This window comes from Populus trichocarpa, chromosome 11, assembly GCF_000002775.5.
Source record: "Populus trichocarpa isolate Nisqually-1 chromosome 11, P.trichocarpa_v4.1, whole genome shotgun sequence".
In the NCBI taxonomy this organism is placed as follows: Eukaryota; Viridiplantae; Streptophyta; class Magnoliopsida; order Malpighiales; family Salicaceae; genus Populus; species Populus trichocarpa.
The window spans coordinates 3,721,410-3,741,070 of NC_037295.2; the positions used below are offsets into that span (position 1 = coordinate 3,721,410).

The 19,661-nt window shown below is 34.6% G+C and overlaps 2 protein-coding genes across 2 annotated transcripts; both read left to right on the top strand.

The window, feature by feature from the left end:
- Window positions 1-1,727: 1,727 nt before the first annotated feature.
- Window positions 1,728-7,500, top strand: LOC7485568 (COP1-interacting protein 7). The gene is made up of 9 exons (XM_024581508.2): window positions 1,728-2,118; window positions 2,242-2,418; window positions 3,028-3,164; window positions 3,292-3,344; window positions 3,441-3,493; window positions 3,591-3,743; window positions 4,162-4,427; window positions 5,062-6,752; window positions 6,837-7,500. The coding sequence occupies exons 1-9, from the start codon at window positions 2,051-2,053 to the stop codon at window positions 7,026-7,028; spliced, it is 2,790 nt and encodes a 929-aa protein (XP_024437276.2). The 5' UTR covers window positions 1,728-2,050; the 3' UTR covers window positions 7,029-7,500.
- Window positions 7,501-11,501: 4,001 nt separating this feature from the next.
- Window positions 11,502-16,595, top strand: LOC7485567 (uncharacterized protein At4g04980). The gene is made up of 9 exons (XM_002317190.3): window positions 11,502-11,922; window positions 13,070-13,255; window positions 13,348-13,443; window positions 13,542-13,671; window positions 13,868-15,209; window positions 15,325-15,490; window positions 15,597-15,761; window positions 15,849-16,001; window positions 16,128-16,595. The coding sequence occupies exons 1-9, from the start codon at window positions 11,692-11,694 to the stop codon at window positions 16,326-16,328; spliced, it is 2,670 nt and encodes an 889-aa protein (XP_002317226.3). The 5' UTR covers window positions 11,502-11,691; the 3' UTR covers window positions 16,329-16,595.
- Window positions 16,596-19,661: the final 3,066 nt, after the last annotated feature.

Here is a 19,661-nt window from a genome sequence, read left to right on the forward strand (position 1 = left end):
TGAGAAAGAACAAAAGTTAACCTTAACGGGTGTAGTTCACTGGTCAGGCTCTAGGTTTGTTCTTTAGAGGTCACCAGTTCGAGTCTTATAAACCTCAGGACCACTGGAAGTTTTCATAGTCGTTAACTTAGGATCCATGGGATTAGTCGAGGTGCGCGCGCAAGCTAGTCCGGACACCCACGTTAATAAAAAAAAAAACAAAAGTTTCATAAATCATGTTTATCGCTTTTGTCTTGTGCATTTTAAAAAAAAAAGTGTTAATTACTTTTCTCGCATATTTGTATCATAGAAATTTTAATTAAATTTCATTTATATTTAGAGGATAATTTTTCCAGGGAAAAAAATATATTCCAATAATAATATAATCTTCAATTTTCATACTAATTGAAGAAAAACTTACACATAAATACTTAGGATTGCTCATTTAGTGTGTATTTATATCATAATAATACAGGATACCCTTTTCAGGGAATATATATATTACAATTATATAATCTTCAATTTTCATACTAATTGAAGAAAAACATACACAATAATACTTAGAGTTTCTCATTTAGTGTGTATCTATATCATAGTAATTTCAATTAACTCTTATTCATGTATATTTAGAGGATATTTTTTTCAGGGAGAAAAATTGTATTCCAACTATAATTTTCATACTAATTATAGAAAAACATACATATAAATACTCATGGAAAAAATTAGGAAAAACTGCCCTAACTATTCTATAGCTAGACTATTTTTTCACTTTGTTTCCATTTTTTTTCAAAATCAATCATAAACTCAAATATATATATATATATATATATATTATAAACTTATCACCTTTCAGATCTGAGCCCAGAGCATAAAATAGTGGTGCTCGGTTTGACTGAATTTGGTTCATTTTCTAAGAAAATGAAAGCAAATCGATAGTGGATGGCAAAATTAAAAAAAAATGCTCCTCCTTTCTGAACCCATTCAATCTCAACCATGTGATTTACTTTTGCATCCAACACTTTTGAGAATTGAATTGATCAGGGCATACGTACATAGAAGGAATACTTATTATTTGTTTGCTAACTGTGAAGGAGGATAGCCTTTACATGCATTATGTTTTATGATCTGTGGAAGTTTTTAGGCAATTAGGTATTTGATAAAAATCTAAAATAAAATGGTAATTGTAATAATTTTGACGGGATAAAAGCATTTTAGTTATTGATTATATTTTATAAATAATTTGATTTTCTTGTTGATTTTCTTGTGGGATATAAATTGTTATCAACTTAAAAACTTTAATTTTTAAGAGAATTGAGGCAAAGTAAAAAAAATAACATAACTACATCATCATCAAAGTAAAAATAATAATTATTATAAACTTTAATAATAATAATAATGAGCAAATTTACTTAACTACCAAACTTATTTTTTAAAATTTAAATACGATTAGATGAGGTTGAGACACCTATATTAATAAAAAATATATTAAATAAGATATTAAAAATTAAAAATATTTATTTTATTACGTTATTACTTTGTGTGCCAAGAGGACCATGACAATGCAACACAAAGGAACTAACATTAATATTAACCTTATCCATTAAAAAAAAAAAGATTAAGAAAGCAAAATTGAAGAGACGATTATGATCCATGTAATTGTTGACTAAAAAAAATCATCACAAATCAATCAATTTGTAACATGTTGATGATACCTTCACTCAAATCCAATCTCATAACAAAGGACGTTTACCAAATCTGGATGCCCATTATTTGTGGGGTCGTCCCTTCTAAAGACAGCCAAAATTACTCCTTGCTCCTGCATGTGCAAAGCTTCATCATCTCTTGCTGTCGCTTCTTACATGATCATGTCCAGTTCAGCTTCACCTAAGCATATTCAAAGGGTGATGCCCACGTTCAACAACATTACTATTCCTTAGCCTCAACATGCATGACTGAATATTATACCAAGATTTCATTCAAAGAAAGCAACCTCTCTACCCTAATACCTTTCTTTTGATCCAAGACCATGCATTATGTTTGAGTCCTTTTGACTTCCCTCTTTGCTTCTCACATGGTCACAATGAATTCTTCAACTCTTCTTGACTATGCCCTCTTTCAACTCACTCCAACTCGAACCAGGTACGACATCAATATCACACTTACTTTCACTCTCTTTAATCTCAATTCACTTCGAGGTTTTTGTCCTTGAGGCTAAAGATCTCTTCTTTTTTTATTCGTATGTTGTTGTTTTGGTGTGTGCAGGTGTGATCTGGTTCTCTTCTATGGAGGCAAGAATGAGAAGCTGGCTTCTGGGTTATTTGAACCATTCATTTCACACCTTGAATATATTAAAGATCAGATTTCCAAAGGAGGGTATTCCATCAAACTTTGCCCACCAACCAAAAATGCTCCTTGGTTCACCAAAGGCACTTTTGAGAGGTAATGAATCTAACGTGTTACTCTGTTTTTTCTTGCTGGGAAATTTAGATGTTGGGCTTTAAATCTATTGAGCTATTTGATTGAATTGCTGGATATCATGGATTTGTTTTTGAATTTGAACAATGGGTGAAATTTGTTCATTTCATCATAGTTGTTGCATATTATTGTTTCCACTTCTGTAAATAGTGTGAAAGGTTGTGGATTCTTCATTGAATGAATGGAACTGGAATTTATTATCTACACAAATACAGAGTTGCTCTTGAATTGTGCTCGAAGTTTTTAAATTTACTATCGGTTCTGATTCCATACGAATCCCCAAATCCTAATCTCTTGTTAATCTTCTTAACAAAGAAATTGCTTTTCCATGGATTTGGTTTGGTCTTTGCCATTTGTTGGCCATGTTCAAAGTTAAAACAAACTGGAATTTGATTTTGGCACTGAATTTAGCCTATGTGATTGAGTGTAAGCTATGTGATGTTTGTGTAAATTTGAAACTTTACCCGCACTAAACCCAGGATATTACCAGAGAACCGAGGAGTTCAATTGCTATTTTGTTTTTCTGTTTTGTGGTGGTGCACTGAAAGACGATTTATCTTTTCTTTTGTCTAGATTTGTTCGCTTTGTTAGTACACCAGCAGTGCTCGAGAGATTTATCAGTCTAGAAAGAGAAATTCTGCAGATTGAGGAGAGTTCCGTTCAGGCCAATGAATTGTCAAACACAAATGTAGCTGGACAGCTGGAGGAAGGTATCATCATCAGGATCTAAATCATTATTGGCAATAGTTTCGATCTGTGTTGGGATTGATTTACTTTAATCATTTGTATAATATGTACCACTTTTCAACTCTGTACTGAATAGCTTTGTTTTATCAGGGAGTGGACCAGCTGCCAATCGTATCACACGGAAGTCAAGCGATTCCTCCAAGGTATATCACTTTTCCATGAAATTTTTTGATTAATTGTGATACTTAGCAGAAAATCACATCAATTCTTTAATTATCTTCACCGGTAATTGTTCTCAGCTAAAAGGTGAACTTGAGAAAAGTGATCATGCTGTGCCTGAGGAAAACTCCAAGTAATCCTTCTTTTTCTTTTTTTTAGCAAACTTTGTGTTTATGTACGTGTTATCTTTCTGGAAATGTCACTCATTGATCGTTTGTTTTGATATCAAGGATCCAATTTCAACGGCTTCTGGAAGCCCGGAAAACATTGCTTCGCAAAGAGCAAGCAATGGCTTATGCCCGTGGTCTTGTTGCTGGATTTGAAGTGGACAACATAAATGATCTCATCTCCTTTGCAGATGTTTTTGGAGCTTCACGGTTAAGGTATGACTTGGAGATTCAGTAACTGTTATTCATTGTTTTGAGAACGAATTTGCTGACCAGAATTGATGGAAAATAAAGCCAAAATCCTTTCTTTAGTCACTGTGTGTTCTTTTTTAATTAGTGGATTTGCATCTTGTGTTTCTAATTTGGTTAATTTGAGTACAAAAAAAAAAGCCAGATTTTTAACAGTAAAAATGAATCCATTTTTACTGGTTGAATTCTGTTGGCTGTAAATATGTATTTACATGAATAGGAGAAAATGTCATCGGAGTCATTTGAGCTTTGGGATGGCGGCTGAAGCGGCCATTTATTCCTTTGTTTTGGCCAAATATCTACATTCCATTAGAGTAATAAACTCCATTGCAGATTTATCTGAATAGATCCTGCAGCCTTGAAATCTAGTGGTGTTTGTATGCAGGGAAGCATGCAACAATTTCAAGGAGTTATGTAAAAAGAAGCATGGGGATGGTCTTTGGATGGAAGAATTAGCAGCAATGGAGGCATGCCCTCCATCAGAACTGTCATTTTTGGGAACTTCAGGAATTGTACTTGCAAATGAAATTAGTGCCCTTAATCAGAATGTCATGCTAAACTTGGCAAACAATGGGGTATCCACTGGTGATTCTGTGCCCAAAGGATCTTCAGATGCATCAAGATCTGATTCAACAGCAGACAGCAAAAAGGGTATTGTGTGTTCTTTCCTTGCTCACTCCTTTCTTCATCATGCATTGTCTCGAAGCATCATCTATTTTGGTTTATTTATGATAGATTACTCGAATAGATCTAGGGACACATTCAATTCATCACACATTAGTGTACTTTTCAATATTGTTGTTAATCTCCTGTTACTTGCTGTGTAAATCTTTCATGAACCTGAGGTCCTGTGCTTTTTTTGGCAAATATGTAAAGCGTTTTTTCTCTTTCTGAGTATGGTGAAATTAGCAGTACTCATTGTATAGTTAATGCCATTCATGTATGATGTAAAAAGCACCGCCGATGACCCCTGTTTTGATGCCCAAGCAACAAAAGACGGCTCCAACTACTACTCGCGGATTTTAAATTTTTGAAAAACTTTAATCTTGGAATAATAAAGTTGAGATTAGTATGATCTGATTCCTTCTCTTAATTTGAAGTAGATAGTTTCACAGTACATTAACTACAGGTAATGTAGTCAAAATAGTCTCTGTTGCCCTTGATTCTTGGTGTTTGCTAGGTTATTCTGTTGTTATTTCTTGCTTGTGCATAAGGCACGAAGTCTCCATACTACTTTCCAATAAACAATTTTCTGTTCTCTGATGTCAAATACATTAATTTGCAGATGGAAGCATGGCAACATCTGACCAGATACCATCAACTAATGCCAAAGTTCAAGTACCAATGCAGTGGCCATATATGTACAATTTCCAAGGCCCTGTTCCTCAATTTCCTCCATATCAAGGATATCCTTTCCCTACCATGCAGCCTATTCCTCCTCATTATCCAAGAAATATGCAGTGGCCTTCTAGTGTGAAAGAACTTAGTCCAGGAAAGAAGGATAAATCCATGAACAAAAAAGGATATGAATATTCAGGAGAAGAAAGACAAACAGAGTCCAGTGACTCTGATGTGAATGATTCAGATTCCCATACGGATCAGGAAAAAAAGCGCTCTTCTACAGATGTTCATTACAAGAAAAAACACAGGAAGAAGTCATCTAAGACCGTGGTTATCCGCAACATTAACTACATCACCCCCAAGAGAAGAAATGGAGGAAGTGGTAGTTTTTCTGATGAAACTTCTACGGATGAGGATGATTTCATTGATGAAGATACCATCAAACAGAAGGTAGATGATGCAGTTGGACCGTTGGAGAAATTGCACAAGTCAAATTCCAGTACACATAGAAGAAAAGGTTTGAACAAGAGTAACCACAAGTCAAATGAATCAAGTGATTCTCCCAACCAGGATTTTGCTGATGGCCTTGTTTCAAATACATCCAAGGTAGGAAGAACAAACGAGAATTGGGATACTTTCCAGAGCCTTCTGATTAAAGATGATTGCACGGTTAATGGAGTAGAAAAGTTGCAGCCAGTGGATGTTCGGGAAGAGCATTTCATAATCAGAAGTGCTGGAGATGGAACTTCATCAGGGATCAATCCTGCTATGGAATTGGGACCAGAGAAAGTACTGAACAAAAGGATGGCTGCGGGTGATTCATTTGTTGTGACTCAGAGGGATGGGGAACATGAGGATAGAGTTAGGCCGGAAGATATTGAAAATGCAGAGGGTTTTAGACCAATCATGAAGAGAAGGGACTCGTCAGATGAAGATTTGCTAATTTCACGAAGATTAGAAGAATCTAGTGGACTTGGAGGTATCTTATCTCGTACTAGTAGGACATCCATAATCAAGCCTGGAAAAGGAGATGATTGGTTTGTTATCAATCATTCAGGGAAACCAGAAAGCCAGGATGCAGCCAATTGCATGCTGTCACTAGAGGGTGATTCTTCAAATGCCAAGCCAAGTAGAAAAGACGTACTTGTTGATGATTCTTTCATGGTTCACGCTCGATCAACTGCAGATGATCCATATGATTCACAGTGGAAAACTGACATAAGAATGGCCGCGGATCTAACTTTATCTTCCCAGCCAGAAAATGGAACTGCAGATCATAATCATGAAGTACTGGATGCCTATGAACCGAATGACCTTTGTGCGGTCCTTGAACGGCATTCTGGATTTGAATCTACAAGAGAATCCTGGGACACAGACCGGGGAATTGACATATCATTCATGGAAGCTCAGAGAAGCCCGAACGTTGAATCTGGAGATCAAATTGAGAAGAAGCTTCCTTCAAACACTGACAAGACCGCCATCAAGAAGAATGGAATTATTGGGAGAAAAGTTCCAGAAGTGAGGTCTAAAATTGTGCAAGGATACCTCGGTAAGAGCAAAACTGAGATGACGTCTAAAGGCAAGAAATCATCACTTGCCAGTAAGCCCGCAATTCAGAAGAGCAAGCAAGAGAAGGTATTGATTAGGTTGCTTATTCAAGCTGTTCTTTAATATGTTTCACAAACTTTTCAACTTCTTACAAAACATGCTTGTGAACAGGAAGAAGAGACTAGGAAGAAAATGGAAGAGTTAGTGATTCAACGCCAAAAAAGGATTGCTGAAAGAACTGCAGCAGCTGCCGGTGCTCTGGCAGCAACCAAGAGAGTATCATTGGAGAGCAAAACAGTGAAAGGTTCTCCCAAGTCTGACAAAAGAAATCATTCCTATACCCCCGAGAGACAAACAAGATAGGTTACCATCAAAATCAGGACAACTCAAGAAAGAAAGCTCAGATGGTGAATGTGTAGATCCTCAGTTACTGAAATCAATGCTTCACTTGGTCTTGAGTTCGATGGGATTAACAGTATGCAAGATAGGTTACTATCTACAAGAAATGATCCCAAGACATGTGCCATAAAGTGCCTCAGTCAGTCCCACTTAATCAGATACTCTGCCATGTTCTCGATATTTTCCTTTGCAAGCAATAACTCGACGGGTTGCTTATATACTTTTAAGATTCATATAATGAGCGATGATGTATAGTTCTCATGTGCTATTCTTGAGACTTTGCCTATTTAAATTCTTTCACATTATTGTGCATGGAAATAATCTCCAGCTTGTTTCTTCGACGTCACAGGTCTGTAATTTGTATCTTGCAATGTAAGGCTTCATTATTGCCAAACAGGTTTCATGGTTGCTTCTGTAGCACTTCTATTTTCTGTAACACTTGCGTTTAATTTGTCGCAAATTGTATTTGGTCCCATTCAATCCTACCTCAAGGCTGCCAGCATTGTGGGAGGACTGAGAAATACGCAAGAACAAAAATCTCATCCTAAAAGTGGCAGGCAAAATGAAAGGAATGAGCACACCAGCAATGCTTCCTGTACTAAAATAACTTCACTACTGACATGAAAACTGCAGTCACTGTACAGTATTGTAACAATCCAGAACTGTTTTCTGCCAAAATTGCGATAATCATGTCCTCAAATGTTGGTACTGCCAATGGGTGCAGCATGCCTTTGACTGTGCCTTCAAGAACTTTTCCATCTATTTTAAGGCACAAAGCTTAAGGTTCCAAATAACGTGAAATATGGAGGTAGAAATTCCATAAATATGGTATTGCATGACCCACCCCAGTCCCACCACCTCCACCTCCATTTCCACCTTATCTCAATGCCTCCATTGTCCTCAACATCTCCAGTCCCACCACTCCCACCTCCACCTCTACCACCACTTATATCACCCTGTCCATTATTATCATTCTGTCCATAATTACTGTCATCAACCATCTCTGCATTTTCTGAACCGACCACCACCACCCTCTCTGCAGGATAAAACAAGACATGGGTAAGCACCATTGTGAAATTATTCCGGGAAGCAAATTACATATGGATGGAGGTCCTGACTGTTTCACGTAGCATTACCACAGATAAATAAATAAAATAATATCACATACAAAATCAAACTACAAATAACTAATTCAAATAACACGAGTCCTTTACTCCCATAACTAGTCATACATACATACATGTGAGTGTGTTACATACAAGTAGTAGGGTGTTTGCAGGTCCTGTTAGACCCTTACAAATAGTTCTCTGCAACTTTAAATTAATCCTCAAATAGACTTTATTAAAGATGAATTCGCAAAAAAAAACTTCTACAAGATTTGGATTTTTCATGATTGTGATGGACTGAGGTGGTTGGTCTTGACCTTTTCCAATAAATTTTCACATGAAAAATAAGTCTCATGTTAGAATTGTCTATTTCCATCAATAAATGAAGAGTCTTTTTCTTTAATTGAATTCATGGTACGCTTCACTACTTAAGTTAGTAAGTGAGATATGTGTGAAGAGAAGGTGTATGAAAGAAAAAAATGAGTATGTATAGAATAGGTGAGCACTATAAGTCAAGTGAACTTGAGTCGTATTTATTTTTTCTAGTAACTTGTGGTATTTATCGAAAAGTTACATAAGCTTACTTTATAAGAGCATCTCCAATTGGAGAGGCAAATGGAAAGGTAAATTTAAAAACATGTCCTTTTAACTTTTGTTTCTTTATTTTATCATTCCAACGCAGTAGGCAAAAAAAAAAGCCAAAATGGCTATTCAATTTGAGAAGAGCTATTTCTACAGGTTTCTGTAAAATAGCTAAAATGGAATTAACGTTGCCAACAACTATTTTTATAGCCGTTGGTCAACAGTGTTTTTTTTCTCTTTAAAAGCAAGGAAAGAAACAAGAAAAAGTGTATGAAAGAAAAAAAATGAGTATGTATTAAATAGATGAGTACTATAAATCAAGTGAACTTGAGTCGTCCTCCTTTTTTCTAGTGATTTATGGTATTTATTGAAACTAAAAGTTACGTAAGCTTACCTTATAAGAAGGAAAAAATTATAGATATATCTACTTTTTTAGAAATGTAGTTATTGATTGGTGTGTCATGCTTGTTATTTATGGATATATTTACTTTTCTAGAAATATAGTTATTGATTGATGTGTCATACTTGTTATTTATAAATAGGTTGGTGCTTGAAAGCAAGTCATTGATGAAAAACATAATCAGGCTAAAAAAATTGGTGAAAAGTCAAACTTAAGAACAGGCACTAAGGGAAATGGTTGTCAAGGCTGGAGAACAGAGTTAAGCTAGTCTGTTTGGGAGTGTGGTTGCGGTTGTTTTTTAAAGTATTTTTCATGCTGAAATGCATCAAAATGATGTTTTTTTATTTTTAAAAAAATTATTTTTGAGATCAGCGCATCAAAACGATTTAAAATATACAAAAAACAATTCTTATAAAAAAAATTAAAATTTTTTAGGAACGCGGTTCCAAAACCTTTTCTCTCATTTGTTTTTTCTACCTTCGATGGGTATAAATGAAGGGTTAGTTGGGCCAAGACTAAAGAGAGTTGGGTAGGAGAGAGAGATCGAGAGTAGGGAGAGGCCCAAAATAGCCAACCCTGGTTAGGCTAGTTGTAGCCCATTCGAGGGCTGTAAAAGATAAGGCAGCCCAACCAAGGGTTGCTAAAAATGGCAACCACGGTTAAGCTAGAGGCATCCCATTTGATGTTATCATTAGCTCTAGCTTTTTAATGGTTGAGTGTAGCTGTGGCCATGAGAATGATTGGTTTTGTACAGGGAGATTGCATGGAAACTTTGCTCTTGGCTATATTTTTATGTTTTAAAGTATTTTATATTTATAAATATATTAAAATAATATTTTTTTTATTTTTTAAAAATTATTTTTGATATTAACGTATCAAAATGATCTAAAAATACCAAAAAAATATTAATTTGAAACAAAAAAATATAAAAAAATTATATTTTTTTAAAAATACTTTTAAAATACAAAAACAAACAGTGAATAACCGTAACTAGCCTTATAGCATGATCGATAACTAGTGAATGATTTATTTATACTCCTAGCTCTTAAAAGTTTTTAATGGAGGAGGTGAATAATTGGAGGAGAAGCTACTGTTCACTGTTAATTATGGAATTGGGCAGTTCATCGGAGGAAAAAAGGTTGCATGTCAGTTCGATCTAGTGTTTTTCGTATAGAAAAAAACATTAGTTAACTATGATGCTTATTAGTTATTGGGTCGTGTCTTGACATAAAAGATAAGTAAAGCTGTGTGCAGAAAATAATATTTTGTGCATGGAATGTTTATGCGTTGACTTCTGAAAACCCAGAAAAATACATAGAAATACATGTCAAACATAAATAATGAATTAATCTTTATATTTAAATACTTAATTTTTTTTTAATCCAAGAATGAACACTGTCAATTTATCCAAGAATTTAAGATGTTAAAATAATGAATTAATCTTTATATTTAAACACTTAATTTTATTTTATTTTTCTGCTACGAACCAATGTAAGATGCGCACCTAAACTAATGCAGATTTATAATCTTGTGCTATAACTAATTACCAGTTAATCAGTTTCACAGGCAGGGGCAGTCATCATAATTATCAAGCTAATTACTCATGTAAAGTCTCTGAAAAAGTAATTAAGTTTTAACAGTTTTACTTAAGCTGAATAAAACTTAATCTTTTGTTTTTTATTATTATTAATTTGTGTTGCTTTAAATTTATCTAAATCAATCCAACCATCTATTAATTTCAGAATTATTCAATATTAATTTAAACCAGGTCTAATGACCTCTGATAGGTAGGATGTCTGGAATAGTGATGGTAATTTATTTTTAAAGTATATTTTATTTAAAAATACATTAAAATAATAAATATATTTAAAAAAATTATTTTTGATATTAGTATATTAAAATTATTCTAAAATATTTAAAAAAATTCAAATGTTGTCCTAAATGAACACTATGTTGGGCACACGGTTTTGATTTTCGACTGCTAAGTGGGAAAATTCAGAAATATTGTGTTAGGAATGCCATATAAAAAAATCAAATTATATGATTTTTTCTTACATTTAATAAAATACTATAAAACTACTATAGTTAGACAAGAACATAGAGGGTTTAGAAAGAGCTACAAGGGAGAATAATTAGAGTTTTGTTTTTACTTTTTCCCCTCTCTATTTCCAGTAAACACTATTAAAACAGTCAAAGTCTGGAAGGAAGGAATTATGATTAATTGCGAAAGAGATTAACACAAATCACAAACTTAGACAGGACTATACAATCTTAGTTGGCAAACTCCAAAATTAGGCCTATCCTAGTTAGTCTTAGTAACATATCCCCCATTATCCTCAGACAGTAACCTAAAAGAGTGGCACGTAGAATTTACGAGGAGGAGGGAGGGTAGCTGATGATATAAAAGGTCACCCACTCGTTCCATTTTGCCCTGGCTTTCTCTCTGAGAATAGTTCCAAAGCAAGGATTTTTCTCGTTTTTCTCATTTTTTTCATCCCCTCTTACCATCTAACTCTTACGGGCTGCACGTTAATGTTTCATGTTCGAACTCCCCCTGTACTTTGAATGTTTCTGCTGTTCTTCACGACAGAAACTTGAAATATCCCCTCTGTCAATCTCTTGTTTGAACAAATATCTATGGTTTACCATCATTTTCATTCTTGTTACGTTTCTTTATGTTAATTCTGGTTCTAGCTTAAAAGTTATGTCAACTGGTATCTTCTGTGGTTTAAAGCCTTTGCTTTTTGGAGGCAAGACTTCTAGATTTGAGGTACATGAGTTTTCCTCCTTTTTTCCTTTTTAATGTTTTTCACTTGTTATCTTGTTGATATGATTCTTGTTGTAGAGAAGGAATTGTCCCAAAGTGAGAGAACGTTTTAGGCACAAGCTAATACAATGAGTTCTCTGCTAAATTTATGTTCATCCTGTCAAATACTATACTCTGCGCAGTTTTATGCTTTCATGGCAGAGAGATTCATGTTTCCTCTGAAAGCCATTTCATGGCACTGCCTTATGTTTCCTCTGGTTTCTTTTTCTTCAAATTCATCTAAATTTCCTGCCACATCTTCCTGAAACTACTTGATTATAAAACAAATAAAGCAGAAACAAAATTCCATGACTTTTCCGATCAATAAATCTGTTCCTCAAAACTTGATTCATTTTCCATTTCACAATACAAATGCTTGAACTGCTAAAAATAAGAAACTTTATTTATAGAATGTATGATTTCAATTAACCAACTCGGAAGTATATATAAATATATAGGAAAATAATCAAATAATTATGAAAATAAATCATTTGATGTGGTACTTGATTTTCTCCACGATTAGTGACTGTATTCTTTTGATTTCAATCTAAAATATATTTTCTTGATTTGTTTTCTAAAAATGCACCCTCAAACTTATGAAGATTTAAAATATAATTTGAAGTTATACTCCATAAACAAGAGAAATAATATAAAAGCCATAATAAAAAAAAATGATCTTGATTACAAGAACAACAAAAAAAACAAGACTGGTAAATTATAGAATTAGAGTTTTTTTTGTAAGGGATGTACCGTGATGATAGAAAAATAATGCCAAGAACAAAAGAAAATAAATAAAGATTTAAAGAAACTAATGTTAGGCAGGCAGCAATGATAAATAATGTTATCTACTAGCTAGTAAGTAAAAAACTGTTTAAAGAAACAAATTGTTTGATATGGTAGTTGATTTCCTTCGTAATTAATGATTATATATATTAAATGGATTTCAATTATACTGTCTGCTGTGCAGTTCTTAAAGTAATTTGCTCATGTCAACTTGATTTTAATGAATTATCATGAGATAGGAAAGGCTGCAACACACACACACACACAATGAACATCCGGAAACAGCATTGGCTTAGCAATATTGACATGAAAAGGAGTGATATTGCAGGTGGTGAAAAGCGCTCACCTAGTCAAGGGTCAGAAGAAGGAATCACAAGAACCAAAGATGGAGCGTTCACGTTCTCGTGGATCTCCAGGCAACTTCATTTTGATGATGGAGCTCAGGAAGAAAATAATTACCTTCAGAGACATCATTGACCTACCACCTTTCGATGGCTCTCTGAGCATAAACGAGGTATCTATCATATTTAACACAGGATCATCTGTTGAAAGCAGTTGGGATTTGAGAATCGTGCCTTGAATCTCAAGTCATTTGTCTTGTTGCAGCTGGTGATGGGAACAATGAAAGATCTGCACAAGTTTTACCCTGAAATCATACCCAGTAGTCAACTGTCAGAAGTTAAAGGAGCATCTATCGATAAGGTTTAGTAATTAGTTTCATCATGGCTAGGCCTAGACAGTTGTTGGATGCTCTTCTTTTAAGATTTCAAAGCTGATCATCCAAATGTATGCTCAAACAGGTTCTCATCTACTTTTGTGAGGCTTTGAAATCAATTGGGGATTCATGGATGATGAATCAAGAATGGATGGACAAAGCTACATACAACATGTACAATAACAATGATCACAGGATCAATTCAGAACAAATAGGTATGTCACACAACATGTACAACACATCAGTGTTTTCTTATCCATGTTTTCGGATCTTGTAAGGAAAAATGGAACAGAAACTAGATTGAAAGAGGTTTAGAAAGAGTCAGTGTGAGAAGCTTGATTATTTCCATTTAATTTCTCTTGTACAACTAAAGGTCATGACTTCTGTTCAATTTTTTTCCTGATTTCGTAGTTGAAATTGCTTTGGCGACACTCACCTGCCTGATTAAGATACCAAGAGAAATGTTTGATGTCATGGATGAATATGAGCCAAATAAAGATTGTTCAAAATCCAACGCATTCAGCAAAATCTTGACGGGGTCCTATTCAGACATCAATAGCTACAGCCCATGTGGTGCTTCTCCAGAGACTCCTACATCAGTTCTTCCTCAGTTTATGGGTTCTCCTGCCTCGGTAGAATTTGCAAATTTTTATTGCTCTTCTCCTCGTCTCCGGTCTCTGAGAGCTCAGGCACTTGGGAAATTGAACCCCATGGACATAAAACGTCTCTCGTTCCAATACATGCCTTCAAACCTGGAAACTCAAGACGGCAACAGTTTGAACAGAAAAGACTCTGTGGATGATGAAACAATGGCAGAAATGGAAGCAAAGAGCAAACCTTTGTACCAAACGAGCAATTCAGATGAGGAACTGATGTTTGAAATGGAAGCAAGCAGCAATTCTGAAGTGAAAAAAGCTTCTGGCATTGAGGATCCCAGAGATTACAGCTCCAAAACACGAATGCCACAGATTGCAGCATCTGAGATTACTATAGTGACAACTAAAGCCACAGGATTGTTAAAGCCATCAGCAGCATTGTCACAAAATGCATCACAAGTTCCACCAGCGCAGCCACTCATATCCTCACCGATGATGGTAGACGTGGTAGCAACACCACTACAACCACCATCTACTCCGCAACCACTGAAGTTGCAACCAGATGTAGCAATCCCACAGCCACCACCTCCACCGTCACTGCCACCAATTGTGCTGCAGCCAACGACTGTTACAGTGGGAAGTGTACCACTTCCGCCGCCGCCGCCACCTACTATGTCAAAAACTGTAGCAGCAGCAGCAGCACCTCCACCGCCACCACCCATGGCATTTGGAACCGCAACAGTGGCACTCCCACCACCACCTATGTTATCAGGAAGCGGAACAGTATCACCGACGCCGCCTCCGCCACCACCTCCTCAAACATCAACTGCAAGAACTGCATCACCTCCTCCCCCACCACCCATGATGTCTTCAAAAGGATCCATGCCATTGCCGCCGCCACCACCACCGATGCCACTCGGAAATGGAGCTGCTCCACCACCTCCTCCACCTGGTGCAGCAAGATCCTTACGTCCCAAGAAAACACAGACTAAACTGAAGAGATCAAGTCAGATGGGTACTCTGTATCGGGCTCTTAAGGGGAAGGTGGAAGGAGGAAATCAAGTTACTAAATCATCTAGTGGAAGAAAGGGTCCAGCTTCAAGCAGTGCTGGTGGAAAGCAGGGAATGGCTGATGCACTAGCAGAGATTACAAAGAGGTATGCTTTACGAAGAACTTAACAATGAAAAACAATCTGTTTGGTTGAACTTTATTTGAAGGGCAAGGAAGAAGTCATGAAGAGAACCAAATGCGTTTCTTTCTCTGTGCATCAGATCAGCATACTTCCAACAAATTGAAGAAGATGTTCAAAAGCATGCGAAGGCAGTCACAGAGCTGAAGGCTACCATCAGTAGTTTCAAAACGAAAGACTTGACAGAATTGATCAAGTTCCACAAGCATGTTGAATCCATTCTTGAGAATTTAACTGATGAAACACAGGTGAACATAGCAGAAAAAGTTTGTTATTTTCACTATTCTTCAATGTCCGCATGTCCTGTCCTATCTATTTCTATCTCATTATGACCTGTATTTCTTCGCATCGCAGGTGCTTGCAAGATTTGAAGGTTTTCCTCAGAAGAAACTGGAAGCATTAAGGACTGCAGCTGCCCTAGGCTCGAAGTTGAATGGAGTAGTCTCTGAACTGCAAAATTGGAAGATACAGCCTCCACTAGGCCAACTTCTTGACAAGGCCGAATGCTACTTCAACAAGGTAACTTTGCCAGCGTCCTGAACTCATTGTAAAACTACCTTCATTGCAATATTTTGGTAAACAGCTAAAAGAATTGATAACATACAGATCAAAGGAGACCTTGATGCCTTGGAGAGGACCAAAGATGAAGAATCCAAGAAATTTCGTAGTCACAACATCGACTTCGACTTCTATATCCTTGTACAAATCAAAGAGTCAATGGTGGATGTTTCTTCAAACTGCATGGAATTGGCACTCAAGGTAGATTCACTTATGAATCACATCTTGATGCAAAACTAGATGCTAAATTTAAACAACTTGATGATCATCTCAGAAGGTGATTCCACTTTAGAAGAAGATTTTTCTTATAATTTTCTTCTGCTTCAGGAGAGGAGGCAAGCAAAAGCAGCAGGGAAAGCAGTAACTAGAACCAAAACTGAACCTAAAAAGGCCTGTGCTAAAATGCTTTGGAGGGCTTTCCAATTCGCATTCCGGGTTTATAGCTTTGCTGGTGGACATGATGATCGAGCTGACAAGCTGACAAGAGAATTGGCCCATGAAATAGAGACTGATTCTCATGATCAATGAGTAATTAAAAATCATTTAAAGAGAAAAAAAAATAGAAAACGAAAAGAAAAACCCCACTAAATAGCTATGCTACTCCCATTTGTAACAAGTAATTTTGGAGTTCATATTCTTAAGCGATTGATTACTTCTTTTTTTAAAAAAAAAAAAGAGTCAATTGATGATTGAGGGAATTTGGACTTAGAACCTCATTTTTGGAAAAACTTGGCTACCGATTATGCTGTATCTCGGCCATGTAGTTGATTGTTAATTCTGTCAAATTTTTTTGCTTCCCGACTTCCGACAAGAAATGTAAGAAGCGGCATCTCAGACATCACTGTCTTTTCATCTTATACATCAATGCTCAAATTTAAACACAATATCAATGACGTTCTTGTCTAACAATTATATTTTGATTGATACCGGAAAATTCCAACACTACTAGAAAAGAGGGTAACTAACATCGATGCAATTTTAATAACAGATTAACAACATATATATATATATATATATATATATATATATATATATATATATATATATATATATATATATATATTAGTAACGGATTTAGTAACGAAAATTCAGACTAGCATTGTGAATGACAATGTGGAGGATAGATAGGTGTAAGGATAGTAGATGTTCAACATTTTAGAGAAATAGAAAACTCATAAATCTTAGTGATACATACCTTCAAAGAGATTGGAATTTAGATAACTCATCACTTGTTGAATCCACCAAAGAGTACAAACCGATGAATAAGAAAATGCTTAACTTGATGATATGTTTTCGTGGTTGGAAAATATTTTTATAAAAAATTAAAAAAATTATTTAATTTTTTTTATTATTTTTTTGTGCTAATATTAAAAATAAATTTTAAAAAATAAAAAATATTTATTTTAATATATTTATTTTCAAATATAAAATATTTCAAAATACAATTTATATCCTAACTCTCTCGACAATTCACTATCTTCCACGTCAGGAAAATAATACGAAATTCAGACTAGCTAGCTGCTAATGGGTGATAAATTCTTCAAGTTGGCAGACTTTTCAACAAAATATCTGTCATTATGTGCACCTCCTTCTAGTCTAGTTAGCCTATGTTGCTGTTTATATTGACTGATAAGGCTATCTCCATACAAGTGCGTTGGAGTGAAGATATATTGTCAAAGCTCCACTAAAAATTTGTTGACAAAGAGGGGAAATCTTGCTGGTTGTAAAATATGGTAGAAAAATCTTCAGGTCTACTGATTTCTTGGTTTCCCGGCCTGTACTCTTGTCAGTAAAATTACTGTAACTATTGGTAAGAAGCACCAAATCATTCACCGTTTAATGCGTCCAGAACTAGACACATCCAGCGTTTCAGGGATATATGGCATTTTAAACTTCCAAGGTCTTTGTTTAGCACCAGTTATCTCATCTTCATGTTTCCATGTACCGTTCCAATTTATAAGGATTGCTCCTGCATGGCTGCATCATTGATTCTGATAGTAAACCATTGATCAATGGTCATCGTCTATGGTATCTGCAATTTTCTGGTCTTAGTTGGTGGCTAACGGTAGCAAAAACTCGTAATTTTAACTCGTAAATTCGAGGGAGGTGTAGGAGACACCTCCTCTACACATGTGTCGTTGGGAACCCAAAGCATAAATTCGTAACTCTGTCCCTGCACATCACTCAGGCGTACAGTAGAATTTGGTGTTTTAAATGTGTAGCAGATGTTCCATCCAGTGACTGGGTGTACAAAGCATGTATTTTCAAGAGCTTCCTGCACGTCTTTTTTTTTTTCATGAACTAATATAGTGATTGATGAGTTATATGAAACAATATGCATTATCTTTCAGTTTAGCAACAAACAGTAGTAACCAAACAGTTGAACTTAGCCAGGATTTGTCGTGTGTTGATTTTTTTTTTAATTTATCTCTCAATATTGTTTCATTAAGAATTTTGTTTTATTTGTATTTAACTTTTATGGGATTAGTTTCAGTTTGGTGACTACAATCTTTTTAAAGGTTATTTTAGGTCATTTTATAAAATTAATTTATTTTTAATCTTATATTTTAACATTTATATTTTTAATTGGTGTTCATGTTTTTTATTTTACTTTTTTTTATGTAGGGTTATCACAACCCTATATCAATAGTCACCGGATTAGGGAGTTAACTTGAATTTTTTTCGTTGTTTTTTTTTAAAAAAATTCAATTTCATCCATCAGCATTTTTCTTATTGAAATTTTGCTTTGTTGTTTTTTTAGGTTGCCTTTTATACAGTCAATCCTGACTTCATAACCATGACCACAAGTTTTGAAGGTTAACACAGGTTAACTTTGAATTTTATAGGTCCTTTTTTAAAATTAATTTTTTTTCAATTTTATTTTTCAACTTTTAATTGATTTTTTTGTTTTTTTCTTACACTTTTCATTCTATGGAGTTATCTCAATCGTGTACTCATGGTTGCAGGGTTAACAAGTTAACCCGAATTCACCCAGATCTTTTTTTTTCGTTGCTTTTTTTATATAATTAAATTTTTTTTACTTTTGCTATCCGCCATTGAGTTGTTTGATGGTTGAGCTTCATGATTTTATTCAATTTCCTTTCATTAACGACTTTTTTATATATTTTATTGACATGGATAATCATTTAATTTAATAAAATATTTATTCTAAGAAACAAAGTTAATTAACATAACTGAGTACATGGCTCCTGCTATGATATTAAATATTTTAGTTTTAATTATCTCCTGATCAAATATTAATTTATTTAATTTGATGTGTATATCAACCTTTTAATTTATGATTGAATTTTATATATATATCCAAAATATATTAGAAATGCATGTATATTCCTCTCTTTTTTCTAGCAAAAAAATATTTAGTCCGCGGAGAAGTACGGATGAAATAGCTAATTTATTATCATAACAAAGGGAAAAAAACATAACAAGTTTACTCAATCAATAAATAAATAAATTGAAGAAAAAAAACGACTACAAGTATTTCTCATATAGACATAACAACTAAGATATGGTAGCTGATTTCATAAAATTTACATGCATTCATTTTCCCCACTTTTGCTTGGGGGCCGGCGGGGGTGTTTCTGACCGATTTCTCTCCATAGGCTCTGCTGCTATTAATCCTTGTATACACATATAGTTGTTGGATCTAGTTTAAACATGATAAATAGTCAAAGTAATTGGATTGATAAGTCAATTTTACAGATTATTCAATTAATTTATTTTTTTCAAAAAAAATATCTTAGTCTTAATCCTATCGTTAAAGTCAATCTAATTATACACCAACCTATTAAATAACTTGAATTTAAATTAATAAATCAATATTAAAATTAATTTAAATTAAAA